The 24,789-nt window shown below is 43.4% G+C and overlaps 1 protein-coding gene across 3 annotated transcripts in view; it reads left to right on the top strand.

The window, feature by feature from the left end:
* Nucleotides 1-24,789, top strand: part of CDH13 (cadherin 13) — a 651,169-nt gene that overhangs the window by 509,178 nt on the left and 117,202 nt on the right. For all 3 annotated transcript variants that reach the window (XM_075189159.1, XM_075189158.1, XM_075189161.1), the window contains one exon: nucleotides 6-184. In XM_075189159.1, the coding sequence (XP_075045260.1) occupies nucleotides 6-184 (179 nt within the window). The remainder of the gene's footprint in view (nucleotides 1-5; nucleotides 185-24,789) is intronic.

Genomic DNA, 24,789 nt, shown 5'->3' on the forward strand with positions numbered 1-24,789 from the left:
TGCAGGAACCTTTGTAATGAACATGCTGGCGTTTGATGCCGATGACCCCACCACCGATAACGCCGTCCTGCGCTACAATATTCTCAAACAGACACCCGACAAGCCGTCGCCCAACATGTTCTACATCGACCCGGAAAAGGGCGATATCGTCACCGTGGTATCGCCGGCTCTTCTAGACCGTGAAGTGAGTAATATATATTCAGCGTCTTCTCACATCCGGGCTGCGGAGCTCACAAGACCTATTGTGCTGAATTACCATTACAGATGAGAGAAGCAAAAGGCATTGAGCTGTATTTGGTGTAATTGCGTTAATTAAGATTTACTTTAAGATTAATTTGAGAGTCTACATCTAACACCAACTGCAAATAAGGATGTAAGTGCAAATGTGTTATTCCATTCAACTAGACAAGAGACTACATGGCTTTTCTTTCTGGGAAAACAAGGAAGGTGTTCCCATTGTCTGTAGGTAGATGGCATTACAGTTGGAATACGATTTTTGGCTGCGTGATCTATTAAAGCCTATATTTGTCTACCACAAATATATGGATTAATAGATCATGCAGCCAAAAATTTCAACTGTGTGCAGGTAACATACATTTAAAGTATAAATTGACATATAACTGTTTCTTTTAACGCTGCTACAAAGGTAAGAATTTCCATTAGTCTAGTACCCGCCACCTTCTATTGGAATAAAGAAGTTAGGGGGATTTTTTTTCAAACAAACTTGCTCAGCTTACAAATAGATCAGCTAGAAGTAACTTTAATATGTGCTTCATTGTCCACTTGGAGAAAAAGGAATAATAATAGTAATTAAATTGAGATAAAAATGTGTAGCATGGCATTTTAATGTGTACAATGTGTTCTGTGCTGGACGCACAGATTATGACAAAATAGAATAAGATGGGCACTATCGCCTGCATTGGAGGGTAAAGGGGAACCTTCAGGCAATTTTCTCTTCTTTAATTTTTGTTATCTAGCCCTGTTTCCCAAGTCGAAGGAGGAGTCCCCAGTTTTCCTGGGATCATTCCCTGTTTTATTTTTTTTTTAAGTATCCGGAGCCGAATACTGGAGGTCTGGAGAATTAAAATAATGGGTGGTCTCTTTTGTGGCGTTCTGTACCCGGGCTAGGACCAGAGAACCAATCAAGAATGTCTACTGTCCTTCAGACAAATGGGGAGGGGGAGTCCAGGATGGCGGCCCGTTGTATTGGTTCACATTGACTGTAGCATAAATGACATAGCCCTAGTCACATGCATGGTACTGCTCATAGATGACCTATACCTCCCAACTGTGCTGATTTAGGTGAGACAGTCCCTATTTGTGGACTCTGTCCCGCTCGGGACAGCTTTATCCTGCTCGGGCCAGAATGTTTGGAGGTAAAGTCATTCATGTGGTGCACGTGGCAATTAAATGCCCCCGTGATGCAGACACGCCCACTTCCTTCGATTGTCCCGCTTGCAACCCTCCAAGCACCACTCATCTATATATGCATCAAGAAATTTTGTTAAAATTAATTTGCTTCATTTTGCTGCCCCCCCCCCCACCCAGCTTCCTGCCTGAGACAGCTGCCTCACCTTCCCTCTTTATAGACACATCTCTGCCACCAATTAGTTTCTAGCTGTCATTTTCAGTGCAGTTTAGAAAATGACAGCTAACACCTGATTAGTTGCTACGGGTTACAGCATTATAATGTATATAACACTATTTTATTAAGTGAATCACATTGTTTCCAGTGCTTTTGATATGTAATATTTTGCTTACACCTTCCAGCCATTGCCAGCTTGGAACTACCAACTAATCATAGGTGTGAGGTGTGTGATATAGGCTATATAGGGTATAAGTATATCACATTGGCACATTAACAATTACAGGAAATAAAGCAATCTGGTCATGAATGATCTTTTTATGTTTCTTCTTCTTCTACTCCTGCAATTTTCTTCTGCTTGACTTCCATTTATTTCCTTGGAGAGCAAACAGAAATGCATTTGATGCTGTAGCCAAACTATCCTGTGCTCTGTTGTTGTGAAGAGCAGTTGAAGGAAACACAATCCTTAATTTTCCCTTACAGTTTTAGTTTGGACGAAGATAGCTGTGTGTATACCCTCTAGGATCCGTCACAGCAAACTCTTGTGTCACTATCAGCCAGCTATATATTTATGCACCTACATTACACAGGAGATGACACAAACCCATTGCAACAGCAATGCCATCTATTTGGCTGCGTTAGTAGCACTGTATAGCAGGATTGTAATTATTTTACCATGTACAATGTAATTTGCAATGCATATTCGTGGAACAATACATATCTGGCTTATAGCCTCTACCAAATGCCGATAAGCATCTAATAAAAGTAAATTAGCATTTATGCAAATGAGAGAAACTCTGATCACAAGTTGTCCTGAAGAGGACGACCTGTTGTCCCTACTAATTAGACCCTAGCAGTAAGTTTTGCATGTTAAACACCAGACTATCATTGTACCAACGCACACACATCTTTAGGGCTTTCCCAGAAGGACTTGCAGCTAAAATTCACTTACAGCTTCAGAACAGTATTGTTCTTTGTAGATAAATCTTCCCATCCCAGCAGACGCCAAGATGAAATACAAACTGCTCGATTGTTTTTTTTTGTTTTTTGTTGTCCGCCCTGACAGATGGACAAAATAAAAACTCGGTTCTTTCTTTTTTTTGTGTTGTAATAAGCATCTTTAAGCAGTCAATACACTTATTACTCTACACTATCTATATGCAAATGTTAAACCCGCAGAGCGCTCTCCTATTTTTAATGAAAAGATATTAATCTTTACAGTGAGCGATCTCACATTTCGTATGTGAAATCCTCATATTTACAGTGATTGCAAACACTTGAAGGGGCACATTGACTAATTTATTTTGCCTCTGCTTTTATTGTCCTATTTTAATATATAGAACTCTTTTGACAAAGGGCGCCAGGTGTTTCAAAGCCCTCGAGTCGACTGAAAATCAGTGTTTCCAAGAGATGAGGGATAGGGTTTGGATGCAAACTTTTTAGGGCTTGACATATGCCCTGGACCAGTTTCAGAGCATATTCGTATTATTATATCTGTAATCTATATATTAATAGCATAAGTATGACTTTTCTGAGTGACTTATTTCTATGATGCCTTTGTCTGAGCAGGGCACATCATATATTAAATTAAAGATCTTGGTCTGTAGATTTACAGAAAAGGATTGTCGTTACAATCGGTTACTATTGTCCTCTGAAAAACAGTTGACAATACACCTGTGCACCCACTAGTTCCTCTGGAAACTGGGACAGTTAGTGAACTCTTCCTGTGCACCTGCTGGGTGACTTGGAACATGTGACCTGCTGAGTGGTCTGAAAACTGTGACCATTATTTGCAGTCGCATATATCAGCGTGTCTTGCAGGGGCCATGCCCAGCAATGTAATTTCGATGGAAGAAATTATACATATAATGTAATGTGTAAAGAAATTCTTTAGTTTCTTTAATATAGTGCTTGATAATATAGTTATTTATTCATTATACTCCGTTGTTAAAATCTCTACGTGTAATGTAGTGTATAAAAAAATGTGTAGAATTCTGATAAAGTAATTTAGTCATTACATCTCAGTTTCATTTAAGGCGATTACTGACGGGTTTCTCTAGTTTTTATTTATTTTTATTATCATTTCAATCTAAATGTTAAGTGATAATTCTTACATCCCTGTCTGTACCCCTTGTTATATGACTGCATGTTAAAAATTAGTTGTAGGTCTATGACCTACTCTCTGCTAATGACCTCCTCTCTGCTAAAGCCAGGGCCCACTTCTCCCTTCTCATTCTCCTTGACCTCTCTGCAGCCTTTGACACCGTTGACCACCCCCTGCTCCTTTACACCCTCCAGTCTTTCGGCCTCTCCGGCCCAGTCCTGTCCTGGTTCACCTCTTACCTTACTCACCGATCCTTCTCTGTCACCACCTCTGGGTCTCTCTCCCCCCCCCCCCATCCACCCTTCCAGTCGGGGTCCCTCAGGGCTCTGTTCTGGGACCCTTACTCTTCTCTCTATACACCTCCTCCCTGTTTGAACTCATCAGCTCCTTCGGCTTCAGCTACCACCTTTACGCTGAGGACACTCAACTATACCTCTCCTCTCCTGATCTCTCTCCCTCCCTACTCTCTAGGGTGTCCGCCTGCCTCTCTGCCATCTCCTCCTGGATGTCCTCTTGATTCCTCAAACTTAACCTTGCCAAAACTGAGCTCATAGTTTTTCCTCCCTCTCATACCTCATCCCCTTCTGACCTCTCCATCACTGTCGACAACACCTCTATCTTCTGTCCCCCAACTTCGCTGCCTTGGTGTCATCCTCGACTCCTCTCTCTCCTTTGGCCCCCACATCCTCTCTCTTGCTAAATCCTGCCTCTTCCAGCTGCGTAACATCGCTCGCATCCGGCCCTTCCTCTCCCAAGATGCCACCAAATGCATTATCCACTCTCTGATCATCTCCCGCCTGGACTACTGCAACCTCCTCCTCACTGGCCTCCCCCACTCTCATCTGGATCCCCTTCGATCTGTTCTTAACGCTGCCGCTAGGCTTATTTTCCTTTCTCGCCGCTCCTCTTCAGTCTCCCCCCTCTACCTAGCCCTTCACTGGCTCCCATTCCCCTTCAGAATCCTCTTTAAGCTCCTCACACTCACCTACAAGGCCCTCGCCAACTCCACTGCGCCTTACATCTCCACCCTCCTCTCTATTCATGCTCCATCCCGCCCTCTCTGTTCTGCCTCTGACCGTCGCCTCTCTTTCCCCCTTATAACCTCCTCCCACGCGTGTATCCTAAAACTTCGCCCGCGCTGCCCTCTCCACTGGAACAAGCTCCCTCCCTCCATCAGAACTTCCCCTAATCTGTCCAGTTTCAAACGGGCCCTAAAAACCCACCTTTTTCTTAAAGCCTTTCTGTCTCCCACTTAACTTCCTACCTTATCTTCTGCCTCCATCCCCCTACTCTCCTTCTCTCCCCTGCGTCTCTCTGTCTGTCCACCCCTCCCCTTAGATTGTACGCTCCTTTGAGCAGGGCCATCTCTCCTCCTGTTTCCACCACTTCTAACTCTGCTCTCCAGCTACTTAGCCCTCCTCCTCGAGGGTCCTCCACCCCACATCCACTCTCGCTCCCTCCTCCCCCCTGGGGGTCTCCCTGTCTTCCGCGCTCTCCTTCTTGGAACCCGTCGTTTGCGGATCCTCCCTCCCCCTTCCCCACCCTCTCTAGCTGTGCATTGAGCTTACTGAGTTGCTGTGCTTACTGTTTACTGTACTGTGATGTCTCCCATTGTATTGTAATTTGTTTGTCTCTGTACGGCGCTGTGGACGCCTTGTGGCGTCTTATAAATAAAAATTAATAATAATAATAATAGGTCTGTTTTTGTAAAACGTCTGCGGGTCAGTTGATGTCGCGGGAAAGTCATCTGTAGAGACGAGCCAAAATGTTCTTCAACTGTTTTTATAAACTATTTAACTCACTTCCCATTTGGCCTTGGAATTTCCCATAGTTCCCCAACCACACCACGCAATATAATAAATTACCATCATCAACAAAGCTCTATTGCAATGCCTGTTATAGACTGTAAATTCCTCTACGCTTGCATTTACAAATGCAGCGCAGAATGTCTAAGCAAAAGCAGAACTCTGAGATTGTGGCCCTGATTCATTAAGGAAAGTAAATTAAAAAAAATGAGTAACTTTGCACCTTGGCAAAACCATGTTTCATTGGAGGGGGAGGTAAATTTAAAATATGATGGCAGATTTATATTTGGGTAGGGCATGTCCTAGATCAACTTTAAATTTCAGTGTACAGATACACTATCAAGTATTTGTGTGCTACATGAAAAAACAGACAGTGTTTAACTTATGTGCAAAATAATAAACTAATTTGCACACCTTGCATTGTAACATGGTTTTGTCCAGGAGAAAACTTGCTAATTTTTTTGCCTTACTTTCCGTAATGAATCAGGCCAATTTCCCTAACTTCTCATCTTTCTAACTATAGTAATTTAGCCATGACAACTTGTGCTTACTGTAGATAGTATACATAAGGATATTTGAAGATGATAATGACCTCTTACCGAGAACATTTAATGATGTTCATGCAGGAAATCTCCATGTCCCATAGGCAAACTGAGGGGAGGGGGGTTCCTAGTGCCTGGAAACCCCCCTCCAAGCCTGGGGCACTGTATAATTGAGATGGCTGGACCCTGCCCCTGCTTCACACGGCTCTGCTTGAAAAGGGAGAGCTGCGTGCACCTAACAGTAGTGCACGCAGCATTGCCCATGTATATTATGGGGATAAGAAGAGTTGGAGAGCAGCCAAGCACTGTCTAAAATTATAGCCACGCCCCCATGCATGCTGGTCACGCCCACTGGTGGCGTGGCGTGGTGTGGAAAACCCCCGTTACAAAGCCTGCATTTGGCACCTGTGTCCATTCTTATTTTCGCAACCATATCTCTGAAAGTTGAGAGACATTGTTTGTGTATATGAGACAATGATATTATCACATATAAGTTGTCAAAAATCCAATCCATGGGGGAAATGTAGCCCAATTTGACAAGGAACAGACTTCTTCAGAATGACCGTATAATATGAAGGTAATTTATAAACATAGTTTTCTACTCTCTTGAAAGCCTCCTAGATTAGGGTTTATCCTGCCGGACTTTCCGGAATAAAAACTAAATTCTAACAGCGCTTACCTTCCCCCAGTGACCACAGGAAAGTAATGGTACCATTTGTGTTATCGTATCCTTAGCACTCCTTATTTGATGTCGGCCTTTTCTACTTCGGCACTTTGTAAATGACCCACATTGCACATGGTGCAGGAATTTAAGCTGATAGGTTTGTATTAATATTATTTGAGTGGGTAGATAAGTGTCTGCAGACCGCGTCCATGAATCTGAACTGGGCCGCCGGACTATCCACCAGATCACCCGCATTTCTAAGAAACATTTATTTCCGTTGCTGTAACTTTTCTCCTTCTGGGGCATATTTAATAAAGCACGATAGTGCTTTTAACGGATAATTAAGGTCCCATAGTGTCCTCCGCAAATTTATTAAGGGGGCATCGCAGCAGATATCATGGATATCTGCTGCTTTGCACTCCTCTTCATTTTTGGGAGCAGTCACCATTCAACAGAATGGTGACTGCTCCTGGCCGCAATCTAACAAGTCCCGAAAAAACATTTTTTTCGGGAACTTGTCATGTTAATGTACGCCAGCTGCAGCTGGCGTACATGAGGAAATCTAATGCTGTCAGCTCTGCTCCGGAGAGCAGAGCTGGACAGCGCATGTGTGGAGGGATCACATGATCCCTCCCTGTCACTCACAGCTCTCTCTCTGCAACTATCGTTGCAGAGACAGAGAGGGGATCTGTGTGCGCATGTCCAGTTCTTGGAACTGGACATGCGCAATTGAAGAGTAAGGAGAAGACCCGAAGACAGCGCTTCCGAAGAGGCAGGTAAGTATGATTTTTTTTTTCACAGAAACAGCAGATTATCGGGACTGCTGTTTCTGTACTCCGGTTTTGATAAATTTGAGAAATGAATCAATACTTATCCGTCCGATAAGGATTGATAACCATTTCTCTATTTCAACGTTAAATGATAAATGTGCCCCTCTGATCAGAGAGCATTATCCTGTCCTGTGATCGCTCCCATCAGCATGCAGATGGCTTCCCCCGTTCCAGCGACATTATCATTTTGAAATGTGCTCCACATTCGTTCTCTCAAACCATCATTTTGAGCTTTATCTCTGTTTGCATGTAAACCAATTAATTATTTTACAGCCTGGCTTTTATAGCTGGAGACTGACCATAATAGCAGACATATTTTTATTCAATTAATGAGTGGTTGACGAATGGCGTAATGCATCATGACTGTAATGGCTTGTTGTAGGGAAGCTTGCGGCTTTATCCTGCCACCGGACAGTGAATAATTCAGTGTGCAGTAAATAATCAAATCATAAAATATGATATAGCTGCTGGGAGAACAAGATTTTTTTTCCTACAAAAATTGAGTTTTTAATAAAAAAATATATATATGTACTCTGTAAATACTTAAACAGAAGCCTTATATTAAAATAAAGTCCATGCAGTGTTAATAAACCCGGGGGGGGGGGGGGGGGGGGGGGACATATTGTAATTGGTATCGGTACCACTTTAGTAATAAACATCCTTCTAGAGACTCTATACTCCAGAACTGAACTGTGCAAGAAGCTGGTGACATAACAATACTCAAGTGTGATACACACTGATATAATATATTTACAGTACATATAGGGGTCTATTTATTAAGCTGGATGATCCAAGAGTCTAGAAAGAAATGCTGTGTTCTCCAGAGAATGGCCATCGCAGCTCTCATAATTAATCGAGGGGTTAAAGCAGAAGGTATCTGAGAACCTGTTTAACGCTGTTCAGTGTAGTTCCCATAGTCTTCTATGGGGGTTATAACGAGGTGAAAAGCCTTAAAAAAAAGAAGTAACGTCATCTCAAGATGGTGTTGGCTTACTGCCATAGGATTCAATCACCGCTAGAGAAGATGCTGTGGATTCATTGCCTGGTCACATCCTCCTTATGCCAGCAGTGTTAGCCTTAGGTTGCCAGTGAATTCGATTTTAAGTATGAGCCCCGGCTGTATATTTTCTATCGGTGTATGAAATTAACTGTAGTCCACTAGCCACCAATGATAAATAGACACCATAATCCCATCAATCTAAACCATCAGCATTTAGCTATTTATATAGCGTCACTAATTCCGCAGCGCTGTACAGAGAACTCACTCACATCAGTCCCTGCCCCATTGGGGCTTACAGTCTAAATTCCCTAACATACACACACACACACACACACACACACACACACACACACACACACACACACACACACACACACCGAGAGAGAGACACTAGGGTCAATTTAATAGCAGCCAATTAACCTACCAGTATGTTATTGGAGTAGGGAAGGAAACCGGAGCACCCGGAGGAAACATACGCAAACGGGGGAGAACATACAAACTTCACACAGAAGGCCATGATCAGGAATCGAACCCACCGTGTTCTTTTTAAGAGAATGAGAGGTAGGGAATGTATTAGCAGTAACACTTGAGAATTATGATTTTCCATATATACTAAATTACTCCTGTCATTAGCCACACTTCTGAGGGCATTTCCCTCCTCATTAAGTTGTGTAGCAGTGCTCCTCACGGTGACTGTGGGTGGATGGAGTAGGGACTCAAGTCTGTGTATATACCATTATTACTGAGCAGCAGCAAGTTATACGCAGCTGGCATTACAGCAGAAGAGCTGTGTGGTACTGTACGGATTGTCTACATTCACCACAAAAATACCTCTGCGCCCTATTCACAATACTAGATGTGTTGTTTTAACAGCTACCTGATAAAATCCCTGTTGTGTTTTTTTTTCTTTTATCACAAACGCCTACAGGCGACATTAACCATGTCCCCTTGTTAATTAGCAGCTGGTTTGTAAAATTGGGATTGGAATAATTGTATGTGAGCTGTATATTCATTATTATCGGCATAATTACTACTGTTGGAAAGTGAGATATTTGCACCTGTTCCACAGACAGAAAACAATTCATTCCAAGTGCTATAAAAAACATTTCCTATGTGGACGCTGTTATCTTAGGCTGGGTACACACTACAGGGTTTTCACCCAATTATCGGGCCAATCACACGATAAACGACCATTAGTCCCGATATCACATTAGTGTGTTTGCTCCCACGATGAATGATTATCGTTCCGAAGCACATTATAGCGCTGGATTTAATTTTATAAATGGACTAAAAATATCTCTAAACGATGGAACTATGTCGGGCAAATTCTGCAGTGTGTACGCACTCACTACCATAACATGTTTGATAGTTTGTGCAGTGGCGCACTCCTAGAGGAGGCGTATCTCTCCCTACACTCATCTCCTACATCCTCGTCACACAGTCATTCCCTGCAATCAGTACACCCCCAACTTCACACAGTCTCTCTACAGCAAAGATATTCTCTGAATTCCGTGCCAGGGCTCCCCTACACTTGGTAGGATGCTTGTGCTGCACATGGTTGGTGTCAGGGTGTGGCCTCTTGAGGAGAACGAGAGCAGGGCACTAACCGGTATTGACACTACTGAACTAACAGGTGCGGAGTCTAACGTACCCCTGGTATTCGCCATGGACCCCCGCAAGGAGGTTTGGACTTCGCTGCACAGGGTACGCAGGTCGCGGTCCTGCTAGCCAGTTGCCGCTGTAGTGTAGCGGAGTCAGACGGTCCGGGTCAAACCAAATCGGGAATGCAAGGTACCAGGGAAAATCCAGAGAATGGTCAAGCAAGCCGAGGTCGCGGAGCAGAATGGGTCACACAGAATGAAGAGTAGTCAAACGAACCGGGTCACAACGAGGAGACAGGAATACAAAGAACACTGCAGGAGTATGTAAACCAGGAACACCAGGAAAGGACCTGTTACTCTGGCACCCTAATGGCGCCAGAGTCAGGTTTAAATAGCCAGGGACAGTACCTGATTGGAGGGCTTCCGGGGAGTGGCGTCTGAGGAGTAGTAGTGTCCCGTTGCCTAGCAACGGGACGGAGGCAGGGCGCATGCGCCCGACGGCCAAGCAGGAAGCCGCAGTGGGACTGTTGCTAAGCAACAGACCGCTCATCGGAAGTCGGGCGTCCGTTCCCGGCTGTCAGCGATCAGCGGGGACGGCGCCTGACAGTTGGCAGTTGCAGAGCTTCAGACGTGATGTTGGCACTGTGCAGAGTGCCAGCATGCCAACACTGCCTTCAATATGAGTGAAAGCAAAGGAGACAGTCCACCAATCCTGCAATCAAGCGACACCGACATGGGGGTATGTATCTTAGTAAAGTTAGTTGTGGAGCAGGGCTGGGAGCGAATGCGGTCCTGGGCAGCTCCTGTAAACCAGTAAAAAAAAAGTGCAAGTTTTGGCTGGTACAGTTGAAGGATGTGACTTCTAACATGTGATTCCTGACAAAATCCATACGTTATAAGGTTTATTTAAAAAGGGTCAGAGCTCCTTTTCTTTTTCTTTTTTAACTCATGTTTGTGTGTCTCCAGTTTTGAAGTGGGAGGAAATAAAGCAAACTGTAGCCAATCAAATCATAGGAATATGACCAGCAGTCCAGAGTATTTCGGGATGTGTGTGGGAGGTCCACTAGGGGGTCGGCACGCTTTGTCACCGCGGCAGGGTCATATGATGCAAGGAGGGGTGGACAGAGGTCAGCATGAAGCCACAGAGTGGCAGTTAGACAGGAGCAGCCCCCCTTCCCCAATAACGCACTGCAGAAGTGGGTGGCTTCTGTCAATCAAATCTGGAGGACTGTCAGATCGAACGCACAAATATATGAAACAAAGTTCACACATCCAACTTCTTGGTTTCTATCTTCATTTCCTTATCATCAGTATCACCTGTGCAGTCCACATGAACTGCAGTTATTATTATTATTATTATTATTATTATTATTTTTTATTTATAGGGCGCCACAACATGGAACAAACAATAGGACAGTACATGGTAGAACAGCTCGGTACAATTAGTAGTTAACACTATAACTCAGGAAACTCAAAGCACAGCAAAAAGAAAGGATGAGGAATATTTAGCACAACAGGAAACCTGTGCCCAAGGGGTGGGCGCAGCTAATAGGCTAAGAGACACTGGAAGGTGGAGAGAAAAGCGAGAGAGGAGTCAGTGGGCAGAAGGCCCAAGAAGGAGGTGGGCAGAGTAGCTGGAGAGCAAAGTTAAAAGTGGTGGAAGCAGGAGGAGAGAGGGCCCTGCTCTAAGGAGCTTACAATCTAAAGGAAACACACAGCAGAGCCTGGACAAGCATGCAGGAATATGGGTACATTAGGTTCCTACGTGCAGCGTCATACAGGACAGGCAGCATGATAGAAGCAATGGATGCCTAGCCGGTGGTATGTGACCAGCGGCCTACCTGCATCATGTTCCCTTTGGAAAGAGTTGGTTCGATAGTTCTTTTCTTATCCAGCTGCAAGTGGCCACGTAGACAGGTTGTTGGGCCACATAAAAGTGTGGCTTTATATTAGGTCTTTATACTTAATTTTGATATGGACAACAAATATCTACCGGTAGCTGTTTAAGTGGCCAATTGGATGGGGGGGGGGGGGAGTCCTTGCTGGACTCTAAATCACAGTGTAAACGTAACGCTGCCCAGTATTTGTGTGCAGGAGCAGACAGTATTTTCCTTGCATGCAAAACAAATGTATCTTTGTGTCTCCGGGACGTTACACGTTGTGACACTGTCTGTTCCGCTGTAAAATTAAATTTTACGTGAAATTTCGCTAATTTATAGCTAGTGGTAAAAAGGTTTGTTCTGATATCCTGTGTGAAAGCCGCACTACTTATGCACCCCCCACACAATATACACTGCAAACTAGTAAGAATAAAACTATATTTAAGTGTAGGGGGTGCCTAGAGGTAAGGGGATGGGCTGTGATCTAGAGTCCCCCCCCTCTCCCTCTTAGGCCCCCTAAGACCACCAATCTGCTCTCAAAAGAGCCTTTTCTGAGCAGCACACTCAAGAAAACTTTGTTATATTATTCCGTCAACTATTGAAAAGGTTACTGGTAACAACTCTCACAGACTGTAATATTGTTATTCTATAATCATAGCTGGTTTATAGTTTCTGCATTGTGGTCATTAGGGGCCAGATTCCATCTCAGAACGCACCCGACGGGATCACCAGGTCTGTACTACTTCCTCCCACTCACTGTTGTAAATACGCATCTCATTGCGGGGGCATTCAGTACCTTATTTGTGTTCTGACTTGATTAAATTACCTTTTAGATGTGGTTATTCACAATATGCAACTAAATTAAACTTTGCACTGTTTCCAAGGAAGATAAATCAAGTTTATGCTTGTGGGCCACAAAACTATGCATAACCTAATGTTAATGATGGCTGGAAACAATGCAGCTGGCAGGTTAGGAGATGGTTGAGTGATATCCAGCAGAGTTCAGTACACAGAAATAAGGAAACAGAGAGAGAAGCCATAGATCTCGTCAATGTTTCAAATTCAGTAGCTAAGATATGCATAGGCTTCATGCATTAAGCCCCTAAATGGAAAAGCATATGAGAGATCAGATTCAGAATACTGAATTACCCGCCTCCCATCATCAAATGGCCTCAGAGGGACTATGAAACCAGTATAAGTAGACATATATTTTTTTAGATACCTTGACATAAACGAAGATGGATGCAACTTGCTATACATAGATATAAACACCACAAGACACTAATGCTCTCAACATATTCAGGATTTAGGAGCACAGTTTCCAAATCTTGAAAGTATTGTTCATCGTCAAATTTCATTCAACAAAAGTTATTGATGGCCACCGATTTATCAGACACATCGAGTATTTTCGTTAAAAGGGGCACAGATATAAGAGATAAGGGTTTAAAACCCCTACTAAGGACCAAACCACTGTTATATGCAGGGCCAAAGACGTCGCTCCCACCTCTAAGGAGAAATGATAGTGGCCGTGTGTCTTGAGATGTCCAAGGGCTTAGTCGAAGAGTCTATACATCATGGCCCAGGCATTCCATCCAATGAAGGACAGTACTCAATATTTTCCGACTGTTCCTTAAATTCGGGACAAATATTCAAACAAGAAGCAGATGTAATTATCCTATGCAAATACAAATACGGTATTTAAGCCCTAGATCTCTGACTGTCACTCAACTTGAAAATTAGAGATCCTTAAAACTATATAGAGAATTACGGTCAGACGCAATGTCTACACTCCCTGAGGTGGAAATATGTTCCCAGCTACCTATCAGACATTTGCATTGATTGTCTAACTTATACAAGATCAATTAAAGCTAATTGCTGATTGGTTACTATGGATTGCTGTAGCGCACACCTCCCCCTGCGTGAATGAGAGTGCTTCAGGAGCTAATTCCAAAGCTGTTGCAATTCCAGAGTTTACAATTAGCTATTCCGAGGATATTATCAGATACACCAGGGTCTTCTCTGTGTATCATCCTGTGCAGAGAGGAGAGAAGGCTCATCAGGGCTGGATACAATGATTCAATAAACATCTGTCATGTATATTTAAAAATGCCATTACAGTGTTTTAATTATATTATCTATGCGCAAGTCCTTTCCACCAGAGAATTAAAGTGGCAGTTCAAGGGCTGGAAGAAATAAAACATGACATTGCTCATTCTTTTCCCATCCCCGGGCTAACATTTAAATTAATTTTCTTTCATCACAACAAAGTATGTTAATTGGAAATTAGTTTTGATTGTGCACATTTTTTTTTAGTAACAAGGAACTTGGATGTAGTTGTATAAGATGTGGCAATCATTAAAGACGGGAATGTTTGTTTATTTCCACATAACTGGGACATAAACCCTATAGATAAGCACAGATCATTTTGCAAATGCCATGTTGGTTGTACTGCTGATGTAGAAGAAAATAACATCCATACTCGACAACAGAACAGCGCCACCTATTGGCCATACTGATAGAAAGAAGACAATAACTAGCAGCAAATTACACACTGGTAGAAAAGATGCATCTAAGAGGAGATATGATTACTATGTACAAATACATTAAGGGTCAATACAGAGAACTTTCATGGAAACTTTTTACCCCAAGGACAATACACAGGACACGCGGTCACCCCCTAAGGTTAGAGGAGAGGAAATTTCACAACCAGCAAAGGAAGGGGTTCTTTACAGTAAGGGCAGTCAAGATATGGAATTCATTGCCAGGGAAGGTTGTGATGGCAGATTCAATAGATATGTTTAAGAAAGGGTTAGACAAATTTTTAGCGGAAAAGTGTATCCAGGGATACGACCGTTAATTAAAATGAAGGATAGTAGTGGATATAGGGTAAAATAAGACTGCAATATTGGGTCTTGGTGGATTTTTACAATTGAAACAGATTGGCGGTTGCTTCTCTGGATCAATTTCAAATATAAGTGCAGGATCGCAGGAGATCCAAAATAGGTTGAACTTGATGGACTGGTGTCTTTTCAACCTCATCAACTATGTTATATGTATATTCTGATGGTAGAGAATTTTGATATTTAGCAAATGTTTAATATTTGGTATAAGTCGTTGATATGTGGCTGTGGTCTCTGATATTTGGTAGATGTCTTGAACATTGAGCAGAGGTTTCTGACATTTGGTACTGTGGATGGTTTAGATGTTTGTCAAAGGTTACAAATGGTCCCAGTTTCTGATATTCAGTAGAGGTTACTGATATTTGGAAGAGGTTTCTGATATTTGGTAGAGTTTACTAATATTTAGTAATGTTATTATATTATTATTTTTTCGGTGTTTTTTTTTTTTTTTAATTCTATGTTTATTAGTCTGGGGGTTTTTTCTTTTTAAAAAAAAATCCCTCGCAAAATCTGTGTTTTCCGTGTTAATTAATAATATATGTTTATATGTTTTACTTTTTTGCTTTTATATACTCTCCACTCTCCTCCAATGTATTGGGGAGGGGGTATCTTTGTATTAATAAGCTGGTGAGAGTGGATGGTCCCCCAAAACAGGAGAGCTCACCGTGAGGTTTTTTGTGGTTAAAAATGAAAAAGAAAATTGCTAATTATTATTATTGTTTATTATTGATAAAGTGGCAAAGATATTCAGTGAGGAGGATTAAAAAAACGAAAAAATATGGGTGACAATACACGAATGTAATAGAAATCAAACGCTCTATTCACAGCTTAATAGATTGTAAGCTCTTGTGATCAGGGCCTGCTCTATTTGCTAGAGAATTCTGATTTATTTATCTATTTTTATTTATTCCAATGTATTCTTTAAAACAGTTATTCAGATCCAGGACATGAGTATAACTTTCTGTTAGGAACATAAAACATCAGAATAATTTTGGCAGGTCACAGCCTACCCTCTCACATTGCTGATCATGACATTGAAACCACTTTCTCTCCTAAAACATGCAACGTGATTGATCTGAGTTAAGCTCTGGGGCTGCCCCAATTCTGCCTCTACATCTTCTTTCCTTTCATCCTGACCTTTCCATTCTCAATCAATACTTTTGTTTGTTCAATAAAAAGAATATCCAGTCTTTGTGTGCTCTGCCCGTCAATGATCCTTTCACTTTTGGATGCAAATGGATTCAACAAGGTGACGAAAAGCGCATTAAATATTTATCATTAATGCAAATGTGCCCCTGTCTGAAATTTTAAAACAAACCCAGAAAACAACTTTCTGACACAACAAAAGGGAAGATCAATAAATCTCCCGGTCAGTGATATTTGTAATATATAAAAAAAAAAAAATGTTTATAATACTGAATTACAATAGAAAAATATTAACATATAAGGAAAGAATTTTTCAAGGTCAGATGCCAAAAATATTAGTCACTCTATCGGTGGTGCAAAAGGTCATGAAAAAGGCAGATTCTGCAGGTATTATAATAGATCAATAGGGGCATATTTCTTTCTTTTATACACCTAAGAAACCCCGGGAAAGAATCAGGCGTGATTATCCAACAGGCTGACTAGGCTGCAAGGCTTTTTTTTTTGGGGGGGGGGGGGGGGCGCAAGAGTTTGGGGTTGCAAAATTATGACAGGGAGAGGTTTAAATTTAAATAAATTTTCAGATATAAGAGAACAGTTGTTCTCCAAAGTAAAAAGTAAACAAAATAAAATTGTATTTAATGTTTAGTCTTGATGTACAGTATACCCATGGTAAATGCTGGGGACAATAATTCATCCTCAGGAGCTCACTTGAGCAAAAGTGGGTAGGAGCGACAAAGAAGACACAGGTACGATATCTCCCCCACCTTCCACCATCACCCTCAGTATTGCTCTTTCACGCCTCCGTTCCTCCGTGACAAAGATTGCTGTGAGGCCAAGTGGAACTGAGTTTCAAAAACACACAAATGTAAACATTGGGGGTGGGGGGGATAACAGAAATCAGACTTTAAATTAAGGACAAGTTTGTTTTTACTTTTACCCTGTCATGGAAGTCTGTATGACCATATCGGCCTAGGGCAAACTGAAAGCTTAATTCAGGCCCTGGAAAGAATAAAAAGAACATGCCTATCTAGGTATTTTTAAAACCTATATACAGTAGTTCAATCCCTACCTATGTGTATATTAAAGAGGTTATCCATTTATAGCTAAAAATTAGCTAGGAACGTCCTGTCAGCATTACTCGCCTGTGCTGTTCCCCACTGAAACGCCGGATCCTAAGTAAGGTGTATTATGAACTACAGTTTGCCATTCCGCTACTTTGTAGCCATCTTTGACTGTTCGGCAGTGGGATGTAAATCTGTAATGGGTTGTAGTGAGAGAGAACACTCCAGGCGGCCATTCTATATGTAATACATACTGTGGTTAATTTTGGGGGGAGGGCACTAACCCGTTAAATGTGCAGATGTGTGCCTATAATGAGGAGGACTGAAGTAGCCATCTCAGGCAGCAGCATTTGAAGGCAGCAGGAATATGTAGGCAATACATTTATAAATGGACTCTAGTTGCTGTAAATGTTTTTATTCCGTTGTATATGGGGCATTTCACTGGACACCTCAGGACGCAGAAAGCCTAAGCTCATCCCTATTAATGTTTATTTTACATGTGGGACTACTTTACAGAGACAAGTTTCATATTGATATTTGAACTTTAGTGATTTAATCTCTGTATCACACTTTCGTGTTGTAAAGAATAACACATCCTCAACAGTAGTTATGGGGACAGTGGGTGACACTGTGGTTAGCGTAATCATTAGTAATTTCTAATTTGTTCTTTAGGATATCCCATTGCCTTATATATAATCAGATTAATAAATTAGTCCCAATGTTTTGTTTTAGAATACTCTGTGTATAATAATTCTGCTCTTATTAATGAGTGTAGAACAACATGAAAATTAAATTTGATACAGATTTTTAAAGGAGTTTCTGCATATATTCGCTTCTCTTGTCTATATTGTATTGTTATTGTGTTATTCCTTTATGTAGCACCCTTCTGCAGCGCTGTACGTTCAGGGAAAAGACTATTGAACAATGACTCACAAATACCGTAGCACACAATGAAACAAGAGGGTCCTGTTCGCTAGAGCTTACAATATAAAGGAGATGAGTCGAAGGACACATAAGGTAGACGTGCTTGTTGAGTGCAGTGAACAGACCACGCGCGATCAAAGTGTGATATAATACAGTATCAACCGGCCACCTAGTTAGTAGCTATGCCGGCACAGAAATAAAGTGTCTTGCGTTAGAAACTATGGAGGAGGTAAAGGAGATAAAAAAGACAGGAGCATGCATTGCAACTGTTGTAAATGAAGGTTGGTTAATCCGGCTGGACAAGGTATTGCATCACGGGAGTCTTGGGGATGGGAGTGGGAGGTGGATATAAGGTAGTATGACAGCTATAAGACATTGGCAGACTGTAGAGCGTTGGTAGGGTGAGAAACAGAGAGAAGAGTTTCAGGAGGGTACAGCAATGTGGGGGGTGGGGGCTTTTAAAACAGGATTTTAAATGGCATTGTCAGGATTTTAAATGGCATCCGGCCAGTGTGATGACTGGCAGAGAGTGGCAGCATTGGTAAAAAGATTAGTAATGAAAATCACCTTGGCAGCCACACTCAAGATCGATCTGCAAAGAACCAGTTTGGTTCATGGAAGGCCGTTTAGTACGGCATTACAATAGTCTAGGCAAGACATGGTGGGAGCATGAATTAATATCTTAGTGGTGTCATTAAAAAGTTAAGAGTGGAAATGGGAGATATTTCTGAAATGGCAGCGATATGATTTCACAAGGTATTGAATGTGGGCAGTGAAGGAAAGGTCAGACTCGTATTTAACCCAAAGGCAAGGGAACTTGTGGTTTGAGAGTAATGGTAGTGGTCGCTCACACAAATAGAGATGGGAGGAGGGTCTTAACGCCAGGAGATTAATCTTGGACAGATTAAGTGTCTGGTAGAGAGAGCACATAAATAAGAGACAACTGAGAGACAGCCGCAGGAGAGATATTATGGAAGGAGGTGTCGAGTTGGGTGTTCTCAGCTCAGAGATGGTACTGCAAACCAAACATGCTGATTTTGTTTCTAAGGGGAGAACTAGAAAGAGAGAACATAAGGGTACTAAACCCCCGGGTATTCCAAGAAACAGAGGAAGAGTGAAAGAGGTAGAACCTGAGCAATGAAAGAACTGTCACAGAAATATGATGGGAACAAGGACAGAACAATGTCCAATAGGCCAAAGGAGCTGAGGGCTTGTATGAATAAGGGATGTTCCTCCTTATTTAAAGCAGGAGATATATCCAAAATAATTCATATAGTGAGTAATAACCCTTAGATGTATCAACCAGAAGATCATTTGAATCTTTAGTAAGAGCTGTGTGAGTAGAATAGAGTGCACATGATCTTAGATTGTTGGAGTCTACCAGAGAGATCAGTGGCGCTATATAAATAAATGGTGATGATGATGATTGATAGCAGAGGGTTAGCAGTCTAAGTGGTTTTACACCAGATATTCAAGGAATTTAGAAACAAAGTTAAGGTTCGAGACAGGACAGTTGCTTGAGGATGTGGTTGAATCGAAATATGGCTTTTTCAGGGTGGGAGTAATCAATTCATGTTTAAAAAAAGGTGCAAACATTCCAAAAGTGAACTTGAGATTATAGTTAGATCTGGAATCATGACAAGTTAGAGAGAGATCCTGATGAGATGGAAGATAGTCAAGTGAGCAGGTAGTAGGGTCGGAGGAGGGATGAAGTGCACAGACTACATTTTTGGTCGCAGAATGAAATATGGAGCGGCTGCATGAGAAATGGGGAAAAGTGTCAGTTGGAGATTAGGATATAGTAAGATGATTGCATTGCATTTACAGATATTCATTATCTAGCACTATTTTCATAAGCTTTAGCTATTTGAGAAGATGAAAGAAATGTTTATTTTGTTTGATTTTAGCCAGGACACCAGCATATAATCAATTTTAGCTTCTATAATGAGTAGCAATATAATGCACAGAAAAATAAATGTGAATTTTAATGGCTTCCAGTGGTGTCTCTATGTATTCAGCTTTCTGTCTAAATAAAATTATATTCTAATTTCTAAGCTAAAGCCACAAACTTAATATTAACAGTAGATTGGTCAGATACATTGAACGCTGTTGATATACGTTCAGCCGTGATCAGCAAACCAAGGATAAGTCTCTTTTCAGCAGAATCTTCTGAATGGTACTGCAACAATGTTGATGGAACTGTTCCAAGTACAAATAAATGACCATAGGCCTAACTTACTTCTTGTAACTCTGGATTTAATTTTCTTCATTCACCTTCTACAGCTCGTCGCCTCTCCGTTCACCCCCTGCAGCTCGTCGCCTCTCCCTTCACCCCCTGCAGCTCGTCGCCTCTCCCTTCACCCCCTGGAGCTCGTCGCCTCTCCCTTCACCCCCTGGAGCTCGTCGCCTCTCCCTTCACCCCCTGCAGCTCGTCGGCCCTCCCTTCACCCCCTGGAGCTCGTCGCCCCTCCTTCACCCCCTGCAGCTCGACGCACCTCCCTTCACCCCCTGCAGCTCGTCGCCCCTCCCTTCACCCCCTGCAGCTCGTCGCCCCTCCCTTCACCCCCTGCAGCTCGTCGACCCTCCTTTCACCCCCTGCAGCTCGTCGCCTCTCCCTACACCCCCTGGAGCTCGTCGCCTCTCCCTTCACCCCCTGCAGCTCGTCGCCCCTCCTTTCACCCCCTGCAGCTCGTCGCCTCTCCCTTCACCCCCTGGAGCTCGTCGCCTCTCCCTTCACCCCCTGCAGCTCGTCGCCCCTCCCTTCACCCCCTGCAGCTCGTCGCCCCTCCCTTCACCCCCTGCAGCTCGTCGCCTCTCCCTTCACCCCCTGCAGCTCGTCGCCTCTCCCTTCACCCCCTGTAGCTCGTCGCCTCTCCCTTCACCCCCTGCAGCTCGTCGCCTCTCCCTTCACCCCCTGCAGCTCGTCGCCCCTCCCTTCAACCCCTGCAGCTTGTCGCCCCTCCCTTCACCCCCTGGTGGTCGTCGCCCCTCCCTTCACCCCCTGCAGCTCGTCGCCCCTCCCTTCACCCCCTGGGAGCTCGTCGCCCCTCCCTTCACCCCCTGCAGCTTGTCGCCTCTCCCTTCACCCCCTGCAGCTCGTCGCCTCTCCCTTCACCCCCTGGAGCTTGTCGCCCCTCCCTTCACCCCCTGCAGCTCGTCGCCCCTCCCTTCAACCCCTGCAGCTCGTTGCCCCTCCCTTAAACCCCTGGAGGTCGTCGCCTCTCCCTTCACCCCTTGCAGCTCGTCGCCCCTCCCTTCACCCCCTGGAGCTCGTCGCCTCTCCCTTCACCCCCTGCAGCTCGTCGCCCCTCCCTTCACCCCCTGCAGCTCGTCGCCCCTCCCTTCACCCCCTGGAGCTTGTCGCCTCTCCCTTCACCCCCTGGAGCTTGTCGCCTCTCCCTTCACCCCCTGGAGCTCGTCGCCCCTCCATTTAACAACCCTAACTATTAATCTCTCCCACTTACCATCCCTGAAACATTTACTTTACCCTCACCTTTCCTAACTGAGCTCTTTTCCTTGTTTTTGGCCAACCCTTCTCACATTCCTCTCCCTTCATCTCACACCAAACAGCGCCTTCTCTCCAAACTGACTCTATTCTCACCCACCCTAAAGACTTCCTTGTTTTCACAGCCACTATGCACTTACATTGCAGAGAGGGCCGGACTGGCCATCTGGCACTTCTGGCAAATGCCAGAAGGGCCGATTGCAGTATGGGCCGGTCCGGCTCCCTGTGATACCCCGATTAAATAAAATAAAAAAAATATATATTTTTTGTGTGCAGCCGTCATGACGTGTGACCCGGCTCCCGCGTAGGACGAGCTGCAGTGGAGGCAGCTGTCAGTGTTGAGGTAAGTGTAGAGAATATGTGTGCAGGGAGGGGGGAGAGACAAACGGAATATGTGTGCAGGGAGGGGGGAGAGACAAACGGAATATGTGTGCAGGGAGGGGGGGGAGAGAAACGGAATATGTGTGCAGGGGGGGGGAGAGGGGCAATAAATGTCTGTGGGGGGGAGAGGGGCAATAAATGTCTGCGGGGGGAGAGGGGCAATAAATGTCTGCGGGGGGGACAGGGGCAATAAATGTTTGCAGGGGGGAGGGGGGCAATAAATGTTTGCAGGGGGAGGGGGGCAATAAATGTCTGCAGGGGGATGGGGGGTGAGTGAAAATGTCTGCAGGGGGATGGGGGGGTGAGTGAAAATGTCTGCAGGGGGGTGTGAGTGAAAATGTCTGCAGGGGGAAGGGGGGGTGAGTGAAAATGTCTGCAGGGGGAAGAGGGGGTGATTGAAAATGTCTGCAAGGGGGTGCAATGGCTGTAGGAGGGGGAAAATAAAAATGGCCAATGTGTGTGGGAACAGTATATGACTATAATGTGTGTGGGGGACAGTTTATGAATATAATGTGTGCTATTAAGTGAATGTGGGGCTGTTTCGGGAAAATGAGGTCTAATTATGAAATGTGATTATGAATTATTTAATGCCTGGGATGTTTCTGGGAAATGGTTATTTTTATTAAACATAAATGCTATTTAATTTCTTGCTGAGGTTGTTTGGAGGGAGGGAAATAGATTTATTTATTAAATGGGAATACTATTTTTTTAATGTTGGGACTGGAGTGAGGCCTAATTTTATAACGTGGGTGCTATATTGAGTTAACATCGGTGCTGTTTGGAGTTTTCTAACTTTCATGTACCCATTTTTTTTTCCCAAATAGGGCCCCCAACATTCCAGGATCCAGACAAGCAGCAACTGATCTAAAGACACCAGCAGCTACAAGTGGTGACAATGACAAGACAGGTAAGAGAGACCAGAACAGTCTGCCAACTGTCCTGAATTTGGTGGGTGACTGTCCCGCTTAGTCAGGCTTTGGTCTGACTGCAAGGACAGTTGGGAGGTATGTCCTACTTCACATTGTACTGCTTGTGAAGGCAGAACTGTGTGCACCTAATAGTAGTGCTCACAGTATTGCCTATGTATTTGTTGAAAATGTGTCTAATAACCATATTACATCATAGGAGCCCCCTGTCTTAAGTGCCTAGGGCCCCCTGAGACTAAGTCCAGCTCTGGTTAGCAGGAGGGAGCGGATAGCTACTCCCAGTCCCTGGATAGGACACAGCCTGCAGAGCAAGCCGAGGAGCTCTAAATCTCATGAGATTTATTAATCTTGTGAGACTAAGAGTTTCCCTGCTCACTCTACAGGAAGTTCCCATCCTGATGGATGTCAGCAGCATCAGAAGCATAGATAAGTACAGTGGACTGGGGGTGTGGTAATGTGCTTCTGGGGTGGAGGGGTGGCATGATAGGGAGGGCCTGATAAATGTAATGTTTTATTATAATGTATGTAATGTATGTATCAATGCCCCATCTTGACCACGCCCCCAACATAATGTGGCCACGCCCTTAGCGGCACCCAGTTTTTTTTAATGCTCATCAACAGAGATGGGCCTGTATGCTTGAAATGCCAGGGCTGATTTTTAGTCCCAGTCCGGCCCTGATTGCAGACCACAAGTGTGTCACCTTCCCTGCCTGTCTTCTGCATACTTTGCAATCCCTAAGTGCTTCTCAATTCCTGACTTGCCTTCTCTACACCGTCCATAGTGCCTCTCCATTCCTAAATGCTTTGTGCTCTCTTGTCTGCTACCTTCAGGAATGTATCTCACTTTTATTACATGTCCATAAGCCCCTTGTGCTCCCTCCATTATCCTGCAGCATCTACATGAGTCACATAAAGCTGGAATAATGTGCTACAAACTTGGCAAGATTAAATAATATCTAAGTAGATCTATAGCCTCCCTTTTAATTTACAAGGCGCATTAGTCAAAATAGATTTGTTGACATGACCCAACAATCCCACATCAGGGTATTTGTTGCAGACTGGGGACCCTTTCACTTGGCTCTTTATAGCTGTGTGAGCGATTTCCACCCAGGAGCCCAGGACAAATGGGATTTGAAATTGCATCTCGGATATTAGTTTCAAATGGATGCTGTGAAGGATGCTTGTCTTGTGTATCACTGAACTAAGTGCCTCAGATATATAAGCATTGATGTGCTACAGATCTATACAGAAAAGCCCCATTCCTGAAGAGTTAATTTATTTCTTACGCCAATGACGTCCCAGTTTTAATATGATTAGCGCAATAACTCTCTAGATCAATATTTACATGCATAATTTGTTCATTCATACCCATATACAATGTGTCCTTCGCAAATTCTGTATGCATCGCTTAATTATGGCGGCTTAATGAGAATAATTTAGAAAGACAGATGTGCGAATGTACTGCCATCCCCCTAAATCCAGAATTTAATGAGTAATCCTGTATTTACAGTGTCTGAACGGCCTGTTTTCATGGATTGCTACTGAAATAGCCTGGCAGAGTATACTGCATCAGCACAGTCTATTGTTCCTGTCTATCATTTGATTAACGGAAACAAACAAACCAGCCTGAGGGGCAGGAGCCAAGAGATCTTCTCGACCCCCGAATCTGCACAATCAATTGAATCCCGTCTTTGCTCTGGATTGTTTTTCTCAGCAAATATAAGGAAGAATTGGTTGTTTCTATTTATTTATGGAGAACCTTTTATCCCAGTGTGTCCTATAACTGTATCGGTTCCATTTCCCCAGAATATCTTGTGCAATTTCATTGTAAATTCCCTAAAGTTGCTGCTGCTAGAATCTCACTGCTATTTGTTGAAGTGCAGCCATGATACGGTGAATAGATATGGTGTTTTCTTCCATCACCGTTTCCAAACA

This window comes from Mixophyes fleayi, chromosome 10 (assembly GCF_038048845.1).
Source record: "Mixophyes fleayi isolate aMixFle1 chromosome 10, aMixFle1.hap1, whole genome shotgun sequence".
NCBI lineage: Eukaryota > Metazoa > Chordata > Amphibia > Anura > Limnodynastidae > Mixophyes > Mixophyes fleayi.